Source organism: Capra hircus, chromosome 26, assembly GCF_001704415.2.
Source record: "Capra hircus breed San Clemente chromosome 26, ASM170441v1, whole genome shotgun sequence".
NCBI lineage: Eukaryota > Metazoa > Chordata > Mammalia > Artiodactyla > Bovidae > Capra > Capra hircus.
The window spans coordinates 31,200,817-31,226,550 of NC_030833.1; the positions used below are offsets into that span (position 1 = coordinate 31,200,817).

Consider the following 25,734-nt stretch of genomic DNA (forward strand, 5'->3'; position numbering starts at 1 on the left):
CGTAAATAGTGACCATGATATTTTTGGCCAGTGCTGTGAAGACCATACTTTTAAATCAAACTTTGGGAAGGCTGGGCTATAGAACATCCCACTCAGCAGTTGCCCTTTGCCTCTGCTTAGGGAAGTACGTAAAGTTCATTGTCATTTCACCTTCAGTGTTGAACTTGCAATCTTAAAGGAAAGCGCTGTCAATGAAACACTGTGGACAGTTACCTTTAAAACTAGAGGTTAAATTTCTGAAAAGAAGCAAATGATACAAAGGTTGGCAGCTGTTGCACAAAGGTCTTCTGGCTTTGTTACTTTGAATGAAAGAGTCATTTTGAGATGTGTCATATTATCCAATGAAGCGAGGCTGAAGAACTGTGTTTTTTTCTGAAAAACCAAAAGAACAGGTTCTTCCACCATTTATTGAATACTTACTAAGTGCAAGAAATTAAGGGAGACTAATACTAAGATCTCTAGCCAAGGGTGTGCAGATGTGCAATGATGACAATAGCCAACATTTAGTGAGTGCTTACTATGTGCAACTAAACACTTGATATTTATTAACTCATATAATCCCCACAACAACTCTTAAGGAAAGTACTATTGTCTCCATTTACTGAGAGGTTAAATAACTTGCCTAGACTTGCCCGAGTTGGTAAGTGGTAGGGCTAGACTCTAAACCTAAGTAGTCTGCCTCCAGAGCTGGGTTCTTAACTGGGCTTTTTCTAAAATATTGCCAACAAGATACAGAAGCATAGGAAAGAGAGATGGATTTTAAGCGGAGTGAGGGTTAAAGTAAAGCTTTATGGAAAAGGCATTTGCTCTGGATCTTGAAGGTCAACAGGTGAAGAGAGGGGCTGGGGAGGAAAGAACAGCCTGACTTAAAGAAGACAGTTTGAGTCCGGGCCAGCTGACGACAGCAAGATGTGGTTGAGTGCCCGCTTGGGAGAAAAGCTGGAGGGGGAGGCCGCGCCCGGATCCGGAAGGTCCTTGAGGACCAAGCTCTCAGTAAGGCAAGGGGAGCAAAAATCTCAAACTGTAAGGGTGGCAGAAAGGAATTCCTGGACACTTCTCCTTTTAGTAGGATGGCCCCCTGTCTGAAACCAAGGCAGGTGGCCCACTAATATTTCTCTCTGGGGACAACAGCCGATCGAGATGGTCAAGGTCGTCCACGAGGGCTCCAGAACTGCACGTCCTGGCCGAGGACTCACGTCCCGTGCGCAGAGGCCGGATTTAGCTGCCAGCCGAGCCGGGCCAGGCTGGGTCAGGAATGTGCGTACTCCCGGGCCTGGCAACGAGAACACCAGCTTCGCGGGTACCGGAAGGCCAGTCCTTCAGAATTCCCGTCAGCTACCTCTCTCTGGCCTCTTGGCCCTTGAAGGTCGAGGAGGCCGCCTCCTCGCTACGCAGCTTGGCTCCTCCCTTCAGCCCCGGGAGGGCCAAGGAACAACGGCCTCAGCGATAGGAGCATGCTCTGCCAATCAATCCTATCCCCGCCCCCCCCCAGCCGGCGTACGTTGCATTGGTTGCATCATTACCGGCCTCCGATAAGAGTCTTTTCTTTGATTGGCTAATAGCATCCCCGCCCTCCTGTCCTTTTTGAGTCAGAAGCTCGCGATTGGTTAACCGCGTTGCCAAGCTCCGGACGCGGCTCGACCATTGGAGGCCGCGGGCCCGCCCCCGCCGGCTAGGTGAAGGTGAGAGTCTCCTCCAGTCGCCGGGGTTGGACCAGACCGAGACTCCAGGCGCTGGGTGGAAGCTTTCAGTCGACTCCTGCTTTCTAGCTATGGCGCCTCCATCAGTCTTTGCCGAGGTTCCTCAGGCCCAGCCGGTCCTTGTCTTTAAGCTAACTGCTGACTTCCGGGAGGATCCAGACCCCCGCAAGGTCAATCTGGGTGTGGGAGGTAAGGATGCAGTGCCTAAGAGTGTGAGCAGCGTGGGAGTGGAGCGGGCTGTGGGAGACCGTAGGAGATGCTGAGGTCTAGCTTGGAGACAAGGCAAGATCCCCGAGGCTTAGTTCAACCTGCCCCTTGTATATGGAGTCCCTGGAAAAGGGAGATGTATCTGTTTACACGCAGAATAGGTGTAGCAGTCATGACACAAACTCATGTTTTCTGATTCTGCATTGTGTGTTCATTGTGTATTACACAGCATTCTTTCGCCTCTTAAGAAATGGGGCAGTCAGGGATTGAAAGGAGAAAGAGAAAAATAAGAAGCCTGATAGGCTTGGAGTCCTGACTACTGGGGGATGGATAAAGGAGACTTCTTAGCCCTACAGAGCTCTGTATCAGCCGGGTACTTTATCAAGCTTCAGGAAAGACTGAAGCTTGGTTTTAGCCCCAAGGAGATTAAAATCAGCAGGTGTTAAGTGAAATAATAAAGATCTAAAATGCTTCTGAGACAGGATAATGCTCCCTTGGGATCTGGGAAGAATGTTTTGGCTGTGGTGGAAATGGGTAGAGATGGTGGAAAAGAGAGGAAAGAACGTGGACAGTAGAAGCTTCTTTCCACACATCCTTATCATAATTTCTTGCATGTATTTCTTGGACCTTGGACAGCTGAGAGCACTGGGTTCTTTTTTATTACTACGAAGAAAAAGATCTGGACTGGAGTGCCTCTGAAGTTCCTTTAACTCTTAATCTTCTCTGAATTTGTTATTTCTATCAACGTCGTTGGGATGTTAGCAGCCGCACCAACACTTACCCAAGGACATACAAAGCAAGCCAAGGAAAAGAGCACGAGTAGGATCATGTTCTGTGCTAGGGAACAGACAGAATAGAAGGACCAGAAATTTCAGAAAGAGAAAAATTGAAGTGTTTTGTAGAAGAGAAGCAGTGGCAAGAAGGAGGTTCAGAATCAGGTGTCTCACAGTAATGTCTGTTCATAGGATCTGTTAAAGTTTTCACCAAGGAGTATGGGGGAGGGATGAGGAAAAAACAGGTAAGGGGTACATGGTAATGAAGCAGCAAGTAATGAAGCTGGGTAATGGGTACATGGGCTTCCATTATATTATTCTCACAACTTTTGTATATGTTTGAAATTTTCCACAATAAAGCATAAAAAGCCAGTTGTACATAGTTTCACTCACAGAGGGAAAGTGATGCTTTTAGCAGGCAGCAAAGTGGGGGTGATATTGAAAGATCTTGAATTGAATTGGAATGAGCACTTTTCAAGCTCTTAATTTAAAACCAATCCAGAACCTCCAGGTATTTCTTCAGAGCTGGGTATAACATGATGAACTAGTATTGATGTTAATCTAAATACATCTTTTTAAAACCTCAGATTTTATTTGCTCAGTTACCTTTGAACTATCCTACAGCCTTTTGGTGAGGATTAAATGCATTTAAAATGCTTAGAACAGTGTCTGGCACCTAAGTAGGAATTATGTAAGTACTAGCTATTACTGTGGTTGTTTTGGCATTTCTTTGTGTGGGTCGCATAAAAGATGTTGAGTAAAAATTTTTAGCTCAAGAACTGCAAAATGAAATAACCTTGGTTCAGAAATAAATGCAGAAATTAAGTACCCTGCCAGCTAAGGCTGGAAGTGATTGACTCAGAAGCGCTTTCTGTGGCCCAGATGGGGGTCACTTTAACTGTGAAAATGTCTTTGTCATGTGAGAACTGAGGAATTCTTTCTCTTTATTACAAGCAAATGAATTAAGTGCTCAGGATGATTCTGGACGGTTGTCTCTTACTATTGCTGTTTTAGAGGTAAGAAAGCTGAAGCCCGGATTGATGAAACGTTTTGGCCCAGGTCATAGGCTGTAAGTGGGAGAGCTGGGATTACAGGCCATGTCAAGTACCTGGGTCTCTGTCCGCTTCTCTATTTTGGGTAGCTTCAGGTGGTCCAGATGGAGCCAGTGCACTGTAGTGGGAAGAGTGAGAAGACTTGGGTACAGGCCTGGGTCTGTAGTCCAGTGATGTGACCTTGGGAGTGTTATTTAACATCCCAGGCGGGACTCCGTCTATTAAGTGAGGAGCCAGAAAGGAATGACCTTCCTCTAAAATTCTACTCTTAAGATTCACAAGCATGTTACATGACTATAGTGTAGGATAATAATGTTACTGATCTAATCAGATGACTTTGAAGTAAATAATTACGTGTGAAATGTGACATATAAATGAAAAGTGCTATATAAATGTTATTTTTATTGATCACTGTGACCCATTGTTTTTTTGTGGATTATGGGTGTTCAGATAAGGGTCTCATTAAAGTATAGTATTGTGAGAAGTCTCTTTATGGCTTTCTTATGTTCTAGCTCTGTTTATACACATACCTTTGTGAAGGAAATGTAATTTATATCCTTTGTGAAGGAAATGTAATTAATCTTGCTGACTTTGGGGAAGATGCTTTTTTTTTTTTCTTTCTTTCTAAGTTACGATAAAGCCTAATGGAAGTTATCCAGCTCAAGTTCTAGTGATGCTGGGCATTTAAAATAAGCTGCAACTATAATCTCAGCTCATTCCACTTGCAGATAGTTTCCCCAGGAATTTTCTTCCTGCTGTTACTATTTGCATCATTTCCATGTAGTAGCAGAGCAGAGGATCATATTTTCCAGTGTTGAATATGATGCTAAGTTTCAGACAGTAGCAGAGGATCATATTTTCCAGTGTTGAATATGATGCTAAGTTTCAGACAGTAACTTTAAGGGCAGGGGAAATATGTGTCTAGCCTGGTGCAGCCTGAAGCAAGACATTTCTTCACAGACTCCAGTCCATTTATCATGTAAACTTTCTTTTGTTCCAGATAAACTGTGCTTGCTTTTATATTTGTTGCTTTTAATGTGGTTTCCTAGCATTTTCAAATAAAATTGTGGGTGAGATGTGCTGTATCAAGTGTTTCTGAGTACCCCCAGCCCTTTCCCAGGGACTCTAGTTGGAGAAGGGCCTTAAAGAGGCATATGTTCATGGGCTCTTGGGTGGGGATGGATGAGAAAAGAGGGGGGGTGATGGTTTGATCACTTAATTTTCCATGTTCTTCTGGAAATTGAGACCGCTGTACTGACCTGAAATCTGTGTGACTTCTTAAGAGCTGGTCCTTGGGGAGAAGGCAGCGGTGCATGGAGTTGGGGGGGGGGTGTGCTGGTAGAAAGACCTCATGCACAGTCAGTCCCTTGGGGTCTGCTGTCTTCAGGCTTTCCCTGAACATCTCTTGCTCATTAGAAAAAGCACAGCGATCCATGCACTTAATAGTATGACAGCCTAGCCTTTACCATCCTGTGATCTTGGGGAAACTTCTGGCCTCAGTTTCCAGATCCCTAAAATAGAGATCATAATATTATTTTGTGAGTGGTTATAAGACTTAATGACAGTTTTTTTAAAAAAGGTGAAGTGTTTAGCACAGTGCCCTGTATATACTAAGTATTCAGTAAGTTCTTGTTATGACTATGGCTTCAGCCACTGTCCATGTCTATATATATAAAATGATGTCTATATATATAAAACCTTTTTTCCATCCTGTACTACTTCCCTGAATGCTGGACCCATACTTGCTACAGTTTGCTGGACATGTACAACCATCTCAAATTCAGTGTGTTTAGAACAACACGTGAATTCTACCCTCCCACCCCCATCTTTTCTTTTCCTCTTCTGCTTACTTGGTTGCCCTCTCTCCCACCTCACCCCGACCAGTCTTTATTCAGACTGGAGAGACTTTGGAGGTCGCTGGTGACACTTTCATCAATTCTACATCTATTTATTTGGTCATTAGGTTCTGTCTTTTCTTTTCCTCCTAAGTTTATCATGAATGTCTCCCCTTTTGTTTATCCCTGAGGCTGCTGCCTTAATTTAGGACATCATTATTTCCTTTGTGGATTATTGCAGAAACCTCCTTGCTTAACCATCTACCTCGGTCCTCCTTCCAGTTTGTTTTCCGTCATGTCACTCAAATGATTCTGTTTAAATGTACAGCTGTCCATGTCACTCACTTAAATGCTTTCAGTGGTTTCCCCATTGAGAACAGTGTTCCTTCAAAGAGACTCCCAAGACTCCTTGAGCCATTCCTTGCTGCTTCTCCATGGATCTTATTTCCGAGCCACGAAAATGCAGATCCTCAAAAAACCTCCTCTCTGTAAGCCCCTGGGACCTTGCACAAGTGTTCCCCCTGCCTGGAATGCCCCCTTTCCTTGTCTGTCTTTGAAACTCTTATCATCTGTCATACTCTGTCTTTTGTAAAACCTTCCCGGATCACTTACAGGGGAATTAAGGACTCTGCTGTTTCCTTGGGGGAGACCAGACAGTATCTTGTTTTATGTTACTCATCTCTATGTAGCTGCTTCTAGTCAGTGCCTGCTTTATGGTGGATTCAGTGAGTACCTGTCAAACAAATGAATGAAAGAATGAATGACAAGCTCATAGGTCCAGCAAATAGGAGTAAAATCCCTCTGGCAGAGCAAGAATAGTGGTTGTTGATAGTGCCTCTTCCTCACTGCTCTGATCAACTGAGAGTGACTGCAGGACAGTTAGGACATTCAGTAGGACAGTTAGACAAGGCATTGAGAATAAATCTAGAACTGAATCTGGGGGAAACTGGACAGTGAAGAAGGAAGCAGAGGTGTGAATTGGCCAATTTCTCTTTTGTCACAATATGGACCCAGTGCTTTCCTGCCTCCAGTCATATTACAGGATTTTTTAAAGTTGCACGGAGTATGTTTGTTACTGGTAAGAGCATTCGTACTAGGACTTTTTCTTTATTTTTCATATTTTATTTATTTATAATACATGATTTACAAATGACATAAATCTATGTAGCATAATTATATAATATATTAATAGAAATCTTCTAAATATAGATGGGAAGCATAATAGAATTAGTTTTTCTATGAGCACCCGTATTCTTGTACGTCTAATTAGTATCCCCTCAGTGCTGTAATCTGTGTATACTGCTGTTGCCCGAAGTTTTCTGGAAACCTTTTCTAGAGCATGTTAGACCCACAGAGGAGGCCATCTTTTTATAGCCATTCTCGATTCATATTATTCAGTCCATTCACCCGCCTACTCTGCTGGGCATAATGCAAGTACTGTTTTCAAAGATTAAATTTATGTTCAAAGGATGAAAATATGGGACTATTGAGGATATGCAAAATGATGAGATGTTGCCTCTAAAAACAATTCCAAGAGAATAATTCCAGGAATATTTAGAACAATGGTAGCATTGTGATCATAGATGGGGTGATCTCTTTCAGGGACAGTGATTATTTGAGAGTAAGTTATTTTGGTATCTCTTTGAAAAACCAGACCAAACCTCGCCTGATAAAGCAGGATTTTTGAACTCGTTGAGAGGGAGTTAGTTTGGTGGCCCAGTGGGTCTCATGTGACTGATACGACTGTATTGTGCATCAGATTCACCTACTCAGAGACTGGTTGTTGATTCATGGCTGTGTCCGTCTGGAACTCTGTTCACATTTTTATTACCGGCTTGATATGCTTATCAGTTTTGCAGATGACACATTCCTGGAGGATAGGGTTAGTGGACGGAATAGAAGACAGACGCAAAATCAAAATATCTTATTAAGTCTTATTTGTTGTCTGACTTTTGATCTAGTAATTTTACATCTAGAAGTTTTTCCAAGGAAGCCCTCATGAATGTGTATAAAGATATAAAAACATTCATTACCTTGTTTATATTAGCAAATAATCAAAAGTAACACAAATAGTTACTAAACTATATGTAGAAAGGAATATTGTCTGGCCAGTAAAATTGTGTTATAAATGGCTCATGTGTATGAAAAATGCCCAATTACTTCTATGCTAAAGAAAGGCAAATTTAAACTACCCTGAGATAGCATTTTCACTCTTAAATTGACAAAAATTCACTAAGTGGCTGAGGATGTCGGGAAGCAGACACTCTTATACACTAATGGTAGAAATGTCAACTGATAAAATCCCTAACCTATGGTAGGAATGTGTGACCAGACAGTATAAGAATCTGCCTGCAGTGCAGGAGACCCGGGTTTGATTCCTGGGTCAGGAAGATCCCCTGGAGAAGGGAATGACTACCCACTCTAGTATTCTTGCCTGGGGAATCCCATGGACACAGGAGCCTGGCAGGCTACAGTTTATGGGGTCGGAAAGACTCAGACACAACTGAGCAACTAACACACATGGTAGGAAAGTAAACCTATAAAATCCCCATAAAAAAGCCAAAGTGGTCATATCTATTAAAGCTACAGATAACACAAAGTATGCTTAAAGGTAACATACTTGCGTTTAAAAGGACCATATTCTTTAAACTTTTCATCGATTGCCACCAGTTTCTTCCAGTCAGTTGTCTTAACCATATTTGTCACACAACCATGTGTTGTAAATGAAAATCAGTTGAAAGTAGTAAACTAATGTATACGCTCAAAAACAACAACAAAGCTACAAATACACATACTTCTCAACCTATTCTTCCATTTTCAACCCTGCCTCTTACAGCTATATTTACGTACATGTAAGATGACGTATGTACAAGGCTCACTGAAGAATTGTTTTCTAATAGCCAAGGATTAGAAACAACTCCAGTGTCCGTCAATCAGCAGGAGACTGAATAAACAAACTATGGTGCATTTATCAGTTATGCAGCTCTACAAAGAATATAGACATAGTACAGAGATTTAGGTAGTTAATGATGAAAGATATTCATAATATACATTTAACAAGTGGAAAAAAACATGCTGAAAATTCTATATAAAAATGATACATAATTTATAAAAGAGTATACTCATGTAAAGTTTGGAAGGTTATACACCAAAATTTTTATATTCCTCATCTCTGAGTGCTGGAATTACATGTTAATTATAATGTTTATTATTTTGTTTTTAGGCTTTTCTAAATTTTCTGCAATCAACATGTGTTGTTCAAAAAACATCAACTACGATAAAAAGTGATTAGAAAAAAAAAATGTCAGGGATTAAGGCTGAGCAGAAGTCAAGATAAGACCTATTTTAAAAATTTCAGTTTCACCATCCCTTGCCAAAGTATAGGCTTATTGGAGACCTAAACATTCCAGCAGAAGCAAAGTCCTGTCAGGAATCCTGCTCAGAGAGGTCACTGGCTTGGATACAGGCCAAAGCAGCTGTCCTCTCAAGCTGTAATCTCAGAATGATCATAAAGTACTATAGGGAGAAAAAAGTCAGTGATAGGATAACCCAAAGTAGACTGAAAATAATTGTAGCATAGAAGAAATGCTTAGAAATGTGCTTTAATCACTATTAAACGTTATGAAATAGTTAAACTTACATCAGTGAAAGTGTGAAGCTGAGGAAGTGAGTGGTAAGAACAGTCAAATTGGTAAACACTGGCTGTTATCAAAAATCAGCAAGAGGACAAAGATGTGTTTAAATTGGATGTTGGATGATTGTGTAACCAGTTGGAATCTTCAGTCACAGAGTGTCTCCTTGCCATTTGTCCCATTTCTGCTCTTATAGGACCTCCCTCTAGTGTCCTCTTTCTCCGTGTTTGTGTTTGCAGGTGAGGCGTCCGTCTGAAGTAGCACTGAACCCTTCTCTTGGGGAGATGCAGAAAGAAGGCGGTTGCAGGGCCGGTGGCCTGGAGACCTCAGTGCCCTAGTAATACTGACATAGCTAGCATTTGTACGGTATTTCTAATTTGCCAAGTGCTTTTGCGTGTTCTCTGTCACTCAGTCAGGCTCTGTCATATCCCAGTTTTATTTCAGCATTCTACTTGTCGGAGGTAAGAGCTGTAATTTCCAGAAGGACAGGAATCACATCTGTCCTTCTGCCTGTCCAGCACCTAGGCTGGTGCCTGCCGGAAGCAGGCAGTCAGTGAGTGAAAAAACTTTAATTCCTCTCACAGTTCTGTTTTGATTGGAAGGTAGAACTCCCCCCTGTTCACAGTTCCAGACTCTTCCTTGGATCAAGCCTAAGGCTCCCCCGTCGTATGTCTCTTTCTTGTGTCCTAGCTTATCGCACCGATGATAGCCAGCCCTGGGTTTTGCCAGTCGTGAGGAAGGTGGAGCAGAGGATTGCTAACGACAGCAGCATAAACCATGAGTATCTGCCCATCCTGGGCCTGGCAGAGTTCCGAACCTGTGCTTCCCGCCTGGCCCTTGGGGATGACAGCCCAGCTCTGCAAGAGAAGCGGGTGAGTTTTGGGTAAGGATCTGTTTTCTCTTTAGAAGCTGTGAGGGTAAAAGAGGTTAAAAATTAGATGTCCTGTCTATTGAACTGTCAGTGAATAAGGGTTTAAAGAGCGTGACCTCAGGAACCTGACTGTGGAAGTAACATGCTTTTGTATAATGCATAGGTTCTTTAGTTCACTTTTGCCCAAGAAATGGTCAGATTTCAGCTGTTGGGTTTGAAGCAGTCAGTGGGAGTACCAAGCCAAGGGAGTTTATTTTATTTTATTTTATTTTTCAAGGGAGTTTAATAGAATGATCAGGACATCAGGGTCTGGATCCAGCTCTGCAACTACTTCTGACCAAAGGCAGCCCCTCCAGCCACTACGACTCATCTATGAGCTAGAGAAAGACTATGGTTCATGGTCCCATAAGGAGTATTTGCATAGGGAATCATTTAAGGGACCTCTGAACGCCCCAAATTCTGAATTTCAGAATTCTGTGTGTATGTGTATTCTGTACCTTTTATCAGATTTTCTGAAGGAGCCTGTGGCCCTCCAGAGTCCAAGAGCCACTGGTCTAGATGCTCTCTGAAGATCCTGCCAGTTCTAATATTTGATTCTTCTAGTCTTGGTCTCAGCATCTCTCATTTAAGTGCTTCCTGGTACATAGTCTATGTGTAACTAGAGATACATGGAAGAACACATTTGGCCAGAGGCTGTATGTGACAGAAAGTAGTGTGATAGAGGTTATCAGTGTTACAGGAATTCAGAGAGAGAGACTGGTGGAGGCTGGAGGTGGGGCTTGAGCTGAACCTTGGGGAATGAGGCCAGGGCTCACTCTGGGTCTGTATTCTGACTCTGTTACCTGGGTGGTTTTAAAAGCATACTGGTGCCAGGATCCCATACCAGGTCTGTTAGATCCAAATCTTGGACAGTACCACCCTCCTCTGCCCTTTTATTTCCTTTCCCTCCAATTCCCTTCCTTCAAGGGTATTTTTAAAAAGCTCCTCAGTGTGACTCCAAACGACGGCCAAGGTTGAGAACCACAAAGTGCAGAGGAAGAAAAAGAAATATTTGTCTAGAACACTAGGAGTCCAGGGACAAAGGTTAGAGGCAAACAGGTCTGCTGCTGCTGCGTCACTTCAGTCGTGTCCGACTCTGTGCGACCCCATAGACAGCAGCCCACCAGGCTCCCCCCATCCCTGGGATTCTCTGGGCAAGAACACTGGAGTGGGTTGCCATTTCCTTCTCCAATGCATGAAAGTGAAAAGTGAAAGTGAAGACGTTTAGTGGTGTCCGACTCTTAGCGACCCCATGGACCGCAGCCTACCGGGCTCCTCCGTCTGTGAACATGGGCATAAGATGTACCAGGCAAGAGTACTAGACTGGGGTGCCATCGCCTTCTCTGAAGCAGGTCTAGGTTGTAAAAAGACCTACCTGAGTAGAGCTGGGAACATGTTGGATAGATCAGGCAGGCTGATTTGGCAGCCGGGGCAGGGGAAGCCCCTTGAGGGTTTGCACAGAAGAGTTACCCAATAAGGGTATTTGAAGAAGATAGACCTGGCTGGAGTGCAGGAGGTGGACGAGCTCAGGTTTTTGCAATAGTCCAATTAGGTATTGTGCAATTTAAACCAACTGCCCTATTGCTCTGCTGGGCCAGTGTCAGGCCATTGGAGCAGCCTTCATGTATGAAAGGGACCATGTCTTGGAGTCATTGATTTATTCTCATGCTGTTACCCACACGCCCTGATAAGCACATGGCAGGATAAAATGAACACTGCACACTCTTAGATATGTGAGGAGACAGGGAGGCTCTGGATGAAGATCTTGGAATTCAGATTAATGATTAGGTAAGTATCAATAATTAACTTGATTAGGGTTTTATCTGGATTGGTATGAGAGACTGTGAAGGAATACTGATAGAAATAGGATAGAAATGGTAGAGATTATGGTTAGCATTGGGAAGTTGCTCTGAAAATCCAGGGTTTCCACGGAGGAAGAGAGAGAGTCCTGATGAAGTTTGAAAATAGGGAGCTTTGGTGACTGGGGGTGATCTTTTGAGAGATGGTTGATAAATTAGTTTAAACTCTATTGTTAACAAATGCAAACAGAGATTCTGTGTTGGCAAGCTTCTTCCTCCGAGACTGTGCATTTCTTACGTGCTTGTTAACTCTGCTGGCAGACAGATGCTCGTTCCCCTGCCCAGTGTCACCGTTTTCCTCACTTAATACTCAGGGCTGTTGCTGGTGGAACAGAGCCCTTCCTCTTAGTCTCGTTCATCCTGTGTTGTGTTTTTGATCATAGAACAACTTTGAATGGCAGTCTGTAAACATTCGAAGACTTTTACTCTCTTCTTTTTTTGGTAATGGTTTAGGGTACCCTCTTGGCATCTCCAACACCCTAGGTACCCATTGATACTGAGTTCTGAGTACTTCCTCTTTCCCTGCACCTCCCCCAGGTGACTGTCTTGTTCAGCCCATTGTCATCCGATTGGATTCTCGTAATAGCCTCTGGCCTCTAGTCTCTTCCGCATTCTACTGTATAATGCACAATGCAGCTAGAATGATCTTCCTCAGCAAAAAAAAATAAGCTAATCCCGTCACCTGCTTCCCCTGTCACACACACAGTGCCTCCCCCATTATCTACAGGGTAAAATGCAGACTCTGCCCTGGGCATGCTGCGTGTTTTGTAGCCAGGCTTCATCCTGTTCTTCCAGTTAGTTACTCTTGCTCCCGGGCCCTGCCGTCCGAAGAGCCTGCTGTTTTCTAGACCCGCTGGGCCCTGCCATGACTTGGCACTTTTGCCTCAGCTGTTCCCTCTGCTGGGAATGCCTCCTTCACTCTCCAGTCCCACCTCCAAGTCCTTCAAGGCCTCATCAAGAGTTATTTCCATGTTGAATCCTGAGCTCTCTCAGGGGGAGCTAGCTGTTTGAGTGCTTTGAGTCATCACAGGACTGCATCGCTGGGGAAATAGCAGTGCTTTCTGGATTTAACGTACAGTTAAATTGTCCCTCAATGTCCCTAATGTACAGTTAATCTGTCCCTCCCACAGATCCTACCTTCTTCCAGGGTAGGAGTGATGGCTTATTTGTTGACCTCGCAGATCTTTAGCACTTAGCTCCTAGCCTGGCACCTCAGAGACCTCAGATGTTTGAGTTCCCTCATTCGCTCAGTTAACAGATGAGTGTTCACCACTAGGCACTGTTCTAGATGCTGGAGCACAGTGGTGACCAAAACACCCACCTGGCTTACAGTTTTGTGGGGAGAAACCAAGACTAAACATAATAAATAGCAGCACAATATAGTATATTGAAAGGTGATAAATGCTAAAAAAGAAAAAAAAAATAGGGCAGGGGAAGGTGTATTAGGAGTGCTGAGGGTTGGAGTGAAAGTTTAACTAGGGTGGTTGTAGAAATAGAAATGACATTGGAGCCAAAACTCGTAGGAGTTGAGGCGTGAATGAAAGAATGAACCAGAAAACAAACAGTAATCATGTCTTTTCTTAGACTGTTCTCAAGATTTCACGTTACCATATCCATTAACCACTTTGAGGAGCCCTGTTTTCTAGACTCGTCACCGCCTCCTACTCCTTTTTCCATCTTCAGATCTTAGAATCCAGACTAAATGTCCAGCTTTCATCTCAGCTGATAAACATTTCAGCTTCTGAAATTACTGGGCCCCTGCGGGTAGGAGGTCTTGTGAACCATGAGATGACATCACAGTTTCCTGGCTTGGACCATTGCATTTCGGAGACTTGGGGTTTTCTCTGTGGCTCTCACCTTGTTATTGTTGTTCAGTTGCCCAGTCATGTCTGACTTTTTGTGACCCCATGGACTGCAGTGAGCTAGGCCTCCTGGTCCCTCACCATCTCCCGAAGTTTGCCCAAGTTCATGTCCATTGCTTTGGTAATGCCATCCAGCCATCTCATCCTCTGATGCCCTCTTCTCCTTCTGTCCTCAGTCTTTCCCAGCATCAGGGACTCTTTTCTTCATCTAGTCCAGTCCATGTTTATTTAGTGCCATGTGCCAGATACTGCCCGACTAACTAGGGGCACACAGATCAACACATGATAGCATTGACTACAAGTGGCTCCTAAACGGCTCTCCTGTTCCTCACAGGGAAGTCATCACATCAGCAAATCGTGACTTTGGACAGGCGTTCTAGAACCAAATGGGGATTCCTTCCGGCAGTGTGGCTAAGTTGGGAGTGCAGATTATATATTGGCATAGTTTTCTGCCAAGTCTTAACTGCGTTTCTCTTGTTCTGGATACCCTTGTTTAGCCACTCAGGCCCCATTGCCTGCTCCTTTTGAAGTTTGCATTTATTTTCTTTGCTATTATGGTTTTTCCTTCATCCAAAGTACAAGACTTTCTTGGGCTTTAGAGCAGTTTGCCAAAAATCAGTTCACAGGATGATCAAATTGACATATTATTGATTCACCCAAAGTTTGTTCCTGCTAGTTGTCGATAAGTTTAGAATAACTTGTGTTTCACTGAATTCATCTAGCATACAATATATTTTTAGAGAGAATGATAATTTCTTGAGAATTTGATATGTCACTGTCATATACATCATGAATGTCAAGGATTGGTTAATGTTAGTGAAGTGGGTTTATCTCTTCCAAACGTTTTTAACCTAGTGTACTGACTTTCCAGGGAAGCCCAGGTGGCTCAGTGGTAAAGAATCCACCTGCCAAGCAGGAGTCATGGGTTTGATCCCTGGGTTGGGAAGATCCCCCTGGAGAAGGAAATGGCAACCCACTCCAGTATTCTTGCTTGGGAAATACCATGGACAGAGGAGCCTGGCCGACTACAGTCCATGGGGTGGTAAAGAGTTGCTTATAGCTTAGCGACTAAACAGCAACAATTGACTTTCTGACTTCTTTTAGTTAACAAATTTGCTTTCTGGAGTGAGAAAGGGTAGAGTTGGAAGCTGAGCACAGAAAATAAAACCTATGCCTGAGAATGTTTTCACTGATATCCACATGCACCTGTCACATATCCATGGTAACTTAAAAGCCCTGTTCAAGGGAAACCTTGCTCATTTGTGAAGGAAATAACATGCAAAGTGCTGAGGTGTTTGAAATATGAAATAAGGAATAAAGTTGACATTCAACTTAGTTGATGAGAAATCCATTTAAAAAAAATGTGCATTTGGGTCACATGACCCTTGGTAGCCATTTGCACAAGGAATCCAGGTGGATCACACTGTGAAGGTGACACCTTTAATGGGAAAGTACCGGTGTGCGGGGGCGGGGGTGGGGGCGACTCCTGTGAGGAGCCTCGTCGGATGTGCACTGACCTTTTCCACTCCAGTCGGCGGCCTTTGCTTCTCCTTGCAGTGGACGCCGTGCTCCGTTCCTTGTTTCCCTGAATGTCAGTCTCATTTCTGTTTCATGTTTCAGCGTTCTTTCTCAGATGCTCAAATCTCTGAATAAAAATAGAGCAGTGGGGAATAAGAGCGACAGTTGGTGTCATTGCATGGTTCCAAGCTTACAGGGGATTTCTGCTCATGATTCAGTATTCATCATGACATGTGGCTGAATCAAAATTTTTTCAAGTTGTTTTTAGGATGTCTCCATTGGTTCTTGTTTTACTGAGCATTTATATCAGAAATAGCTCTATTTTTCTCTCCTGTTATGGTGGTCAGTTGGTGATCATTTTCTTTATCTAGCAGTATAACAAACTTAATATTTCTTTTCTCTTTTTTTTTTGAACATGAGAGGATCAAAGTTTAGTGACACATATACATGGGAGAGGCCTAGGAAAACTGACTCACTCCTATATTTGTTAATAATCACATAGTCAAGGGATAAGTCATTTGACCAAGGGGTATTTTTAAATGTGCTGTTGGATGCATAGTGTTTAGTAATATTTATTTGGGACATTAATATCCATATTCGTGAAAGAGAGCTCTCTTTTTTGCTTTGTCATCTTTTCTCATTGGTGTTATGCTAGTTTTTTTTAAAAAGATTTTGGAAGCTTTTTTTCTTTATCTACAAAGATTTGGTTTTTTCCTTTTTTTGTGGAAAATTTCATACATATAGAAAAGTAGATAAAACAATGAACAACCCCCCCCATGGATCCATCAGTTAGCTTCAACAATGCTTTATATTTGGTCACCAAAGTGGAATTATTTTACAGCAAATTGCAGACATCTAAATATACTTTTTTAGTTATTAAAAAATTTCCAACCAATGCATGAATAGATTCTCCTTATCTTAAAAAAAGCCAAACATAGATTAGGCCAAAGTCCCTTTGACTACTGTTCCCACATCCTAGTGACTTAGCAGCAGCAGCTACAGCCCCCTCCCCAGGGGTTGTCACTGTTATTACATTGGGACATGTACTTCTTTTTCGATAGACTTCCTTATGTGATCTTTTTCTCTCTTTTCTTCTTTAGACATTTAAACAATATGTAACTTATGACATTTCTCTAGTTAGAATTGTGAAAGGGCAGGATTAAAGATGTTCAGATAGAACAGCAGAAGTAGGGCCTTGTGACTAGATGCAGAGTGAGGCGATCTGGAAGATGCCCAGCTCTGCTGCTCACCAGCTATAAATCCTCTGGCAAACCACTTCTCTGAATCAGTTTCCTCATGTATGAATTGGGGATCTAGTACTTATTTTATAGGGCTGTATGAAGGTCAAATAAGTATGTATGTGAAGTGAAAATCGCTCAGTCGTGTCCGACTCTTTGTGACCCCATGGACTACACAGTCCATGGAATTCTCTAGGCCAGAACACTGGAGTGGGTAGCCTTTTCCTTCTGCAGGGGATCTACTCAACCCAGGGATCGTTTGCAGGTGGATTCTTTACCCGCTGAGCCATCAGGGAAGCCCACGAATGCTGGAGTGGGTAGCCGATCCCTTCTCCAGCAGATCTTCCCAACCCAGGAATCGAACCGGGGTCTCCTGCATTGCAGGTGGATTCTTTACCAACTGAGCTATCAAGGAAGCCCATGTGTGTGAAGGTATTTTGTCAGAGGCAAAATATAGGACTTTAATTATTGCTCAAGTGAGGCCATTCTAAGATGAGAGGAAGCCTGAGGAGAGAAAAGTAGTGTCTGCATAGCACCTTTGTTCTATTAGGACATTTCCAAGGATTAATAAGCCTTCATTACAGCGATGAGAAGGGGCACTGCAGGTTGATGTTGATGGCAAGCTCAGAACATTATGTGACAGGTTACTGTTGGAGGGCAGTTTTGATCTTAGGATGGGTGCAAAGGAATGAGTTTGCCTTGAAGGGCCCACTTAATGTGGCCTAGGGATGTCCTCTACCTCTGTGTTCAGAGGGATGCTCTCTTGGGAGTCAGACTTCTAGACTTCCTGGGTGAAGACCTGGCCATTCTGCTCAATAGCTGGTAAACTGAGGAAAGTGCTTCACTTCTTAGGCTTTGTTATTGTTCAGTAGGTCAGTTGTGTCTGACTCTTTCCAACCCCATGGATTACAGCACGCCAGGCTTCCCAGTCCTTCACTATCTCCCAGAGTTCGCCCAAACTCATGTCTGTTGAATCGGTAGTGCCATCCAAGCATCTCATCCTCTGTCGTCCCTTTCTCCTCCTGCCCTCAATCTTTCCCAGCATTAGGGTCTTTTCTAATGAGTCAGCTTTTCCCATCAGGTGGCCAAAGCAGCTTAGCCTTAGTTTCCTTATTTGTAAACAAGGGCAAATAATACTTCTTCATGTACTTAAGACATTTTATAGAGATAACACGTTTAAGGAAGTGCTCATCATTACTGTATTTTCCCCAGTGTTATCTGACCTCACCCTTAAGTGACCAGCAACCCTGCTGTTTCTCTTTCAGGTAGGAGGTGTGCAATGCTTGGGGGGAACAGGTGCACTTCGAATTGGAGCTGAGTTCCTAGCGCGCTGGTACAATGGAACAAACAACAAGGACACGCCCGTCTATGTATCCTCACCAACCTGGGGTGAGTCCTATAGCTGTAGTGAGAGGAGAAACAGAGCAGCCAGGGGAATTATCCTCATGAGTCTCACTGCTTACGCTGAAAATGTATCCCAGCCCTGGATCAACTAACAGTGAATGGCTTGAGCAGTGGATTATGGCAGTATATGGGTAACCTGATGCTTAAGTTCAGACTGGCAATACTTTTTCCCAAGACTCTTGGCGAACTTGTGTTTTAGTGAATGTTGAACCTTCCCAGAGGAGGGAGATCCCTCTGCAGTAGGATGTAAATCAGCATGACGACAACTGGTTGAACTTGTTCTTGGTTACAGTCATTCCTCTCAATCTTAACCTCTCACCTCTGTGTCCCCCAGTGGACATGGAGCCTGTGAGGCCCTGGAAGCTGCCTTGTGTCCTTTCCATTTATACCTCCTAGTGTTTGTAAGACATTTAATATTTCACCCCTTTGCTTGCAGAGAATCATAATGGTGTCTTTATTGCCGCTGGATTTAAAGACATTCGGTCCTATCACTATTGGGATGCAGAGAAGAGAGGACTAGACCTCCAGGGTTTCCTGAATGATTTGGAGGTGGGTGATTAGAAGAGAAAAGTGGACAGAATGCCAGGGTTTCAGGCAGAGTGGGGGACAGTCTTTGGATCAGTTGATAAGTGAGAGTCTGATACATCCTCCCCAAGCCAGGTACTTTTTTCTGAAATGGCATGTAAGGAGGGCGTGCCTGTCCTGTGTGCCCCCGACTCTGCCCCGCCATGTCCCTGCTGGTGTCAGAGCTGACATGGCTTCCTTCTCCCCAGAAAGCTCCTGAGTTCTCCATCTTTGTCCTCCACGCCTGTGCGCACAACCCAACTGGGACTGACCCGACTCCGGAGCAGTGGAAGCAGATCGCCTCCGTCATGAAGGTAACTGCCTTTTCAGAGCCACTCTTACAGTGGTGTGTATTAACAGTTGATCTATTCAAAAGAAGTACCTGTTTACTGAAGAATTTGGAAAGTGGAGAAAAGCCCAAAGAAGAAAGTAAGTATTAACTATGAATTCTATTACCCAAGGAAAGCCACTGAGAGCATTCTGACATACAGAGCGTCAGGCTCTTTTCTTTTTTAATATTTTTAGTGTAGTTATACACGCTTAAGTCTGTCACATTACGCATTGATTAAATCAGTGGATGGTTGTTTAGAGCCCAGGTTTCTTATTCTTGTGAATATATGTAATAAACCTTTTTATGATTTCTTTGGGATAACTTTCTACATTGGAGTTTCTAGCTCAGGGTGTGTGTGTGTGTGTGTGTATTCATTAACGTGTTTAAAGAATGCTTCTTGATAAGAGTTTATCAGATGCATTCTCTAAGCACGTTAATGAATACACAGGTACCAGGTGCCATGGGGTGCAACAGTGAACAAAGCAGAGGTGGTCCTACCTTCAGAGCGTATGGCCTGTCTGGGGAGAGAGCTGCGTTGTTGGGGTGCCGTGGAGGCACATATCCCAGACTTTGGGGAGTGTGTGTGTTTTGGGAGGGCTGATGGTAGCAGAAGAAGCTTTCCTGGAAGAAATGATTCCCCTGTTTAACTTTGAAGGATGAGGATAGATTGGGGCTGACAGGGAAGGAAAGTTTCCTACAGAGGGAAGAACACTGTCAAAAGCCCAAGACAGAGGTCTTGGCCTATTTAAGGAAGAGAAAGTAATTCTTGCTATGGGCTAGAGTTCCAGGGGAGGGGGTGAGTGACAGGCCAGGCCCTGTGCTGAAGCCTCAGACTTGATTCTGAGAGCAGTGGGGAGCCCCTGGAAATCTTTGATATCCTGGAGTGACGTGATCAGTTGTACCCTGTTGGCAAAGCAGCGTCATGACATTCTAGGACTATAGACTTAAAGAAATGAGCTTCACTGATGCCATTAGATTTGTCGGTTGGTATTTAGATGAACAGAGAAACAGATGTAAAGTGGAGTTGGATGCAGAAAGGAAAGATGTAGGAGGAATGGACAGAATGAGACGTTCCTTCCAGGCACCAGCTGGGGAAGGAAGGCCTGTGTCTGAGGTTGGTTCCAGGAGCATTTCCTGCCCTGACTCGCTTTGCTTCCTCGCAGCGCCGGTTTCTGTTCCCCTTCTTTGACTCGGCCTATCAGGGCTTCGCATCTGGCAACCTGGAGAAAGACGCCTGGGCCGTTCGCTATTTTGTGTCTGAAGGGTTCGAGCTCTTCTGTGCCCAGTCCTTCTCCAAAAACTTCGGGCTCTACAGTGAGTGCTCTCCTGCATTACAGCCCAGCCACCCGGGCCCTATCCCTACTGGAGCCCCAGGACTGACTCCTGTCCTTCTTTTTAGATGAGCGCGTGGGGAATCTGACTGTGGTTGCCAAAGAACCAGATAGCATCCTGCGGGTCCTTTCCCAGATGGAGAAGATCGTGCGAATCACATGGTCCAATCCACCAGCTCAGGGAGCACGGATCGTGGCACGTACCCTGTCTGATCCTGAGCTCTTTAATGAATGGTAAGGGGCTCACGCCCGATGGGTGAGGGCTAGGGATGCAGAACAGAGATTGTCCCATTACATCTCACTGTCTCTTCCTTTTACTTTGGCAGAGGCACGACAAAGCTGCTTGAGCCTCTTTGAATGTCAGTTATTTCTCTAAAATAGGGCTGGCACCTATTCTGTGTGTAACACAGAATCAGGAATGTAGGAAGGAGGCCTTGGGTGAATAGGAGTTTCCTCTCCTCTCCCGCCTCCCAGGCTGCCTCCTCTTAAAGTCAGGAAATACACGGAGGGATTTCTGTTAGAATAGAATTAAGTTAGTGCAACAGTTTGGGGGCCTGTCGTTCTTACCTAATTTATATGTATTTTATCCTGTTTTGAAATGGAGTAATTTTTGTGTAGTAGCTGAATCTGCAATCTCTACTTAATTAGGCCTGATAAAATATATTATTCTGTCTCAAGCAGCACCTTGCTGAAGTGTGAGTTAAAACATAAGTGGTATTATAGCCAGTCTCCCCGAGACTAGCCATAAACTCCATCAGTGAATATAGTTCTTCCCTTCTGTATAGTAAGTCCGTCTCTCTGGTCTCCTTATCCACCCATCTTGGCATCAGCATACCTTAATAGATAGGTTGTGACTCTGTTTTTAGCTTATAGATTAGATCACATTTGAAAGATATTTACGCTTTTGGGTGCCATCTCCACTGCCTGTGTTGGTATTCACGTTGCTGTCTACTCAGGACAGGTAACGTGAAGACAATGGCAGACCGCATTCAGACCATGAGGTCTGAGCTCAGGGCACGATTAGAAGCCCTCAAGACCCCAGGAACCTGGAACCACATCACAGAGCAGATCGGAATGTTCAGCTTCACCGGGTTGAACCGTAAGTGGCCCCACCACCTGGAATGCTCACCGCTGGACAGGGCACTCCTCACAGGCAGTGTTCTTGGGCTTGGCTCCCTGAGCCGTCGCCCATTTGGTCAGCCATGACTTTGGACTGGAACAAGTTGGATTTTCTCCATGTGTCCCCCCCATCTCCTGGACCCCTGGGGTTTCAGAAGAGCACTGTTGTGGCCCACTGTCCTGATCATAACTCAGATACCTTCATTGTGGTGGGCTCGGGAAGTGGCTCAGGGCTGACTGGGAAGTAATAGGATGTGTACCTTGGAAGCTTGATTTACGAAACATCTTTTATAAATGCTCAAGCACCTTTTGGCTTGTCCTTAATCTTAAGTATAAATATTACATATGATTTTCCAGGGACTTAATTTCTTAACAGGTCTTTCCTAGTCTCCAAGCATTGCCTAGGTTATAACATTCTCTCTTCATAAAAAAGAACTTAGATTTGTAGTTGGAATTAAAAGCCGATTGGAGGTCTAGTAGGCAGCCTTGAGTGATCTTGGTCAGCCATCAGTGGAGCATATCAGCGATGGGCCATCCTGTCTGATGAGAGAGGATGCGTTCATTTAGTAAATTATTCCCAAGTACCTCAAGTCAAGCCACTGTTCACATGGTGCAGATATGACCTCGGTGTGGCACTTGTGTCTGAGTGGCTCTAGAGACAGATACGTGCTTTTGGGTAGTAAATGGACCGTCAGAAGTGCTGGGGGGTCCTTTAAACCAGGGCCATCAGTGCACCTGTTTGAAATGGGCTCAGAAAAAAATGAAAGGTGGTAGAGATTATATATTGTAGACCCACAGAGATACTTTGGGTAAAATGAGGCTACGTAAGAAAGTAAACGGATAGCTTAGTTAACCTTGGGTGTCCTCACCATCCTGGTGTGGGGAATTAGTGTACTGGACTAAGGAAAATCATCCTTATACAATTTTTAAGATATTACGTGTAATGGAAATGGTAGTAGTAGTAAAATGGCAATGGCTTAGTAGTAATATTCTGAAAGCTCACAAGGTGGGGATATCTTCCCATAAAATATCCATATTGTCCTGCTGTCCAGAGTAGGGACTTAGTTTTATTTTGGATTGGAAAATGGTGAGAATAGATGTGGGCTTATAACATAAAGCTATATATATAGAACTTGGCATCATTTACCCACCCCTCCCTTTAAAAAAAACAAGAGAAAGGGTTTTTTTCTTTTGGCTCCTAACATTTTATTAGGAAAAATTTTACACATACAGAAAAGTTGGAGGGATTGTATACAACCTGTGCACGCCACCTAGTTTTTCCCGTTCTCATGTTGCAGAGCTTCCGTTACTACATTTTATCTATCAAAACAGGGGCTTTCATCCTGAAATGATATTTTTAAAATTGTGTATGTTACCCTTTTTCTAGGGAAGGAGTCCCTAACTTTTATTCACTTCTCAAGTGTGGTACTCCCCTCCCCCACAAAAGCAGAGGAGTTTCGTTTCTATTTAAAAAATGAAGGTGGAAGTCCTGTATCCACATCTGTCTCTGGGGCATGGGCTTAACAAGTATGCTCTGTTGGGAGTTACAGTGCCTACCTCAGAATTCCAGATCCAGTGAATAGCTGTGTGGCCTTAGGAAGGTCATGTAGCTTCCATCTATGCCATCTGTAAAAGGGGATGATGACTAAGCTAATATAAAGTGATTGGAACACTGCCTGGCACAAAGTGTTTGCCCCTCTGATGATTATGATTTTATTACCACGTTGGTATGCTTGGGCTGCTGTAGCAAAATGCCGTAGACTAGGTGGTTTGAACAGCAGAGGTTTCTCTCTCTCAGTTCTGGAGACTGGGAAGCCTGAGCTCAGCGTGCCAGCACCGTCGGGTTCTGGTGGGGCTCTCTCCCTAGCTTGTAAATGGCTGTCTTCTTGCTGTGTCCTCTCATGGGGTAGAGGCGGGAGGCAGAGAAGCGGGGAGAGAGAGCGCGTCCGTGAGTAGGCTCTCTGGTCTCCTCTTAGAAGGTCACTGCTCCCATCACACATGCTTACCCTCATGACCTCGTCTAAACCTGACTCCACTTCCTAACACCATCATATTGGGGGTTAGGTTAGGACTTCAACATATGAATTTGGGGGGGGGACACATTCAGTCTATAGCTATTTAATATTATCCTATTCTCTCAAACTGATGGTGTCTTAAGGGTGCTAATTAAGGGGGGAAAATTACCTAAAATCCACTAAATGGCTTTACAATAAAGCAAAAAAGCTCTAGAGATTATGGCAGAAAGGAGGTACAGACAGTCCCTTCCCATTTTGTCCACAAGCGTTTCTGCAGACTCAGGCAAAAGCCCTCCTGCGTGTGTGTGAATGACAGTTGAGATGCGCCAAGCCTGAGAGGTCTGCAGTTTACATCCTGTGAGTTCACATACACAACATTTATCCAGTAGCTCTCATCTCAGGGCCTTGTCCAGTGTACTGTGAAAATGAAGTGTCAAAAGGAAGTTGTTGTAGGTGCTCAGAGTTAAGCAAATACAGTTGAAGAAACATAAATGAAGCGATTCTTAACAGTTTTTCATATTGGTGGGTTGGTCTTGAGTCTGTGGGTTTGGTTGGGTTGATGGGCTATCCCAGTGAATGTACCCTTCAAGGTTTGATGGACAGGTAGTCCCAGATTAAAATTCCCATCAGGAAGAACCATGTTAAGCTTTCTGGGGACTAGAAACTTAGCTCATGAGAGTAGCTTCCAGAATCTCCTGAGCATTAGTTACTTCTTGCTGTGTCAACCTAACAAAATAACTCCTATTGTTTTGCTTCTGTGTGAAGGGGGAAAGGAGGAAATTATCACTATAATGGACTCTTTGGACCTCCATTGCTTAAAGGATTCCTTCTGCTCTGATTATATGTCTTTTTTGGTTTTCAACAGCCAAGCAGGTTGAGTATCTGATCAATGAAAAGCACATCTATCTGCTGCCAAGTGGTCGGATCAACATGTGTGGCTTAACCACCAAAAATCTAGAGTACGTGGCCACCTCCATCCATGAAGCAGTCACCAAAATCCAGTGAAGAAACAGCACTCAAACCAGTACCACCAAAGCGGTCCTCTGTTTCTTGTGTTCCCTGCCTGCACAGACCTGGTTGTAAACATCACAACTAGCTTAGAGACTGCTGAGGGACAGAAAAGGCTACTCTGGTGAAGTGGCTTCTGTTTAAACTGGCCCCCCAGGAAAAGAGCATCTCTTGAAAAGAAATAGGGGCCTGGGATTAGAGCCATTTTGGAGGTCAGAGCAAATTAAGGTTTTTATTTGAAGAATAAAAAGGTACTTTGATAATGAAACGTAAGTGTCTTGCCCCCTCGCTGGAAGCAGGAGTATTGCCCATGTCACTCACGTGCTCCCGTGTGTTGGTTTACTTTGTATCAAGTCGAGTCCCAAAGATGAAGCTGTCTGAAGAGCCAAGTGTGCTTGTGGGTGTTGGCTGTGTCATTAAAGCTCCTCATCTCGACCCAGAGTGTCTGTCTCCCTGCTTTTTCTGCATGGTTGTGCCCCTAGCCCTACGCTTGAGTTCTTTAGGGTGACCAAGGTTAAGAAATATATTTATATCTCACCCACACATGTAACTGAGATGAAAGTTTCACAGAACAGGATTTACCCTTACTGTGTGCAGTGGATTCTGTTTTCTGTTCGATCATGTTCTATTTCACTAAAGTAATAAAAGTAAAAGTGCTGATTGAACCCATGGACTTGATTTTGTCATCCTCTGATGGGTTGTAACCCACAATTTAAATGCTATGGTGGGACTTAGCAGTTGCCAAAGAAAATACTAAAATGTATTTTTGTGGTCTGCCTCCCTTTGTGAACTCACCATCCCACAGCCTTTTGTCAGTTCTGTCCTTCAGAGGCCAGCCATCGTCTTATATCACATAAGAAACTGAGCTTCATGGATTCATAGAAGGGTTGACATCACTCAGGGTGATTCTGAAACGCAGTCCCTCCCACTGTAGTTGGAGTACCTCTTAGTCTATTGAAACGATTAGAGCCACTTAGACATAGATCATAGTTTTCCAGGGAGTCCAAGGGCCTCTCGAGATGATGGTTTAGTAGAATTTCAGCCTTACCTCAAACAAGAGGGCTACTACTTGGCATTTTAAAATATTGAAAAATAGCTCTTGTTATGTTAACAGGATCTGCTGTGTTATCCTGCTATAAGATCTGTTATGTTAACAGGCATCCTTTTTAGGATGCCTTTGAGTTGTTATAAAATCCTATAGATTTTTTTTTCCAGACTAGAAGAATATATTTGCCATGCATGTCACCGACAAAGGATTACTATTCTGAATTTCAAAGGATTACAATCCAGGATTTTTTAATTTTTAAAATCCTACATATTAAACATTTAAAGAAAAATACAAATAACTAGAAAAAAATGAACAAAGGACATGAATG

The 25,734-nt window shown here is 43.6% G+C and overlaps 1 protein-coding gene across 1 annotated transcript; it reads left to right on the forward strand.

The window, feature by feature from the left end:
* On the forward strand, positions 1,616–25,023 carry GOT1 (glutamic-oxaloacetic transaminase 1). Its single transcript, XM_005698316.3, has 9 exons — positions 1,616–1,889; positions 9,890–10,071; positions 17,852–17,975; positions 18,427–18,539; positions 18,764–18,868; positions 20,049–20,199; positions 20,285–20,450; positions 21,173–21,315; positions 24,216–25,023. The coding sequence occupies exons 1-9, from the start codon at positions 1,772–1,774 to the stop codon at positions 24,353–24,355; spliced, it is 1,242 nt and encodes a 413-aa protein (XP_005698373.1). The 5' UTR covers positions 1,616–1,771; the 3' UTR covers positions 24,356–25,023.

Excerpts from the sequence above, each read along its gene's own strand:
- GOT1 (XM_005698316.3), top strand. The coding sequence starts at position 1,772 with ATGGCGCCTCCATCAGTCTTTGCCGAGGTTCCTCAGGCCCAGCCGGTC. Across the intron at positions 18,540-18,763 it reads GTTTCCTGAATGATTTGGAG|AAAGCTCCTGAGTTCTCCAT; the intron begins GTGGGTGATTAG and ends CCTTCTCCCCAG. Across the intron at positions 21,316-24,215 it reads CAGCTTCACCGGGTTGAACC|CCAAGCAGGTTGAGTATCTG; the intron begins GTAAGTGGCCCC and ends GGTTTTCAACAG.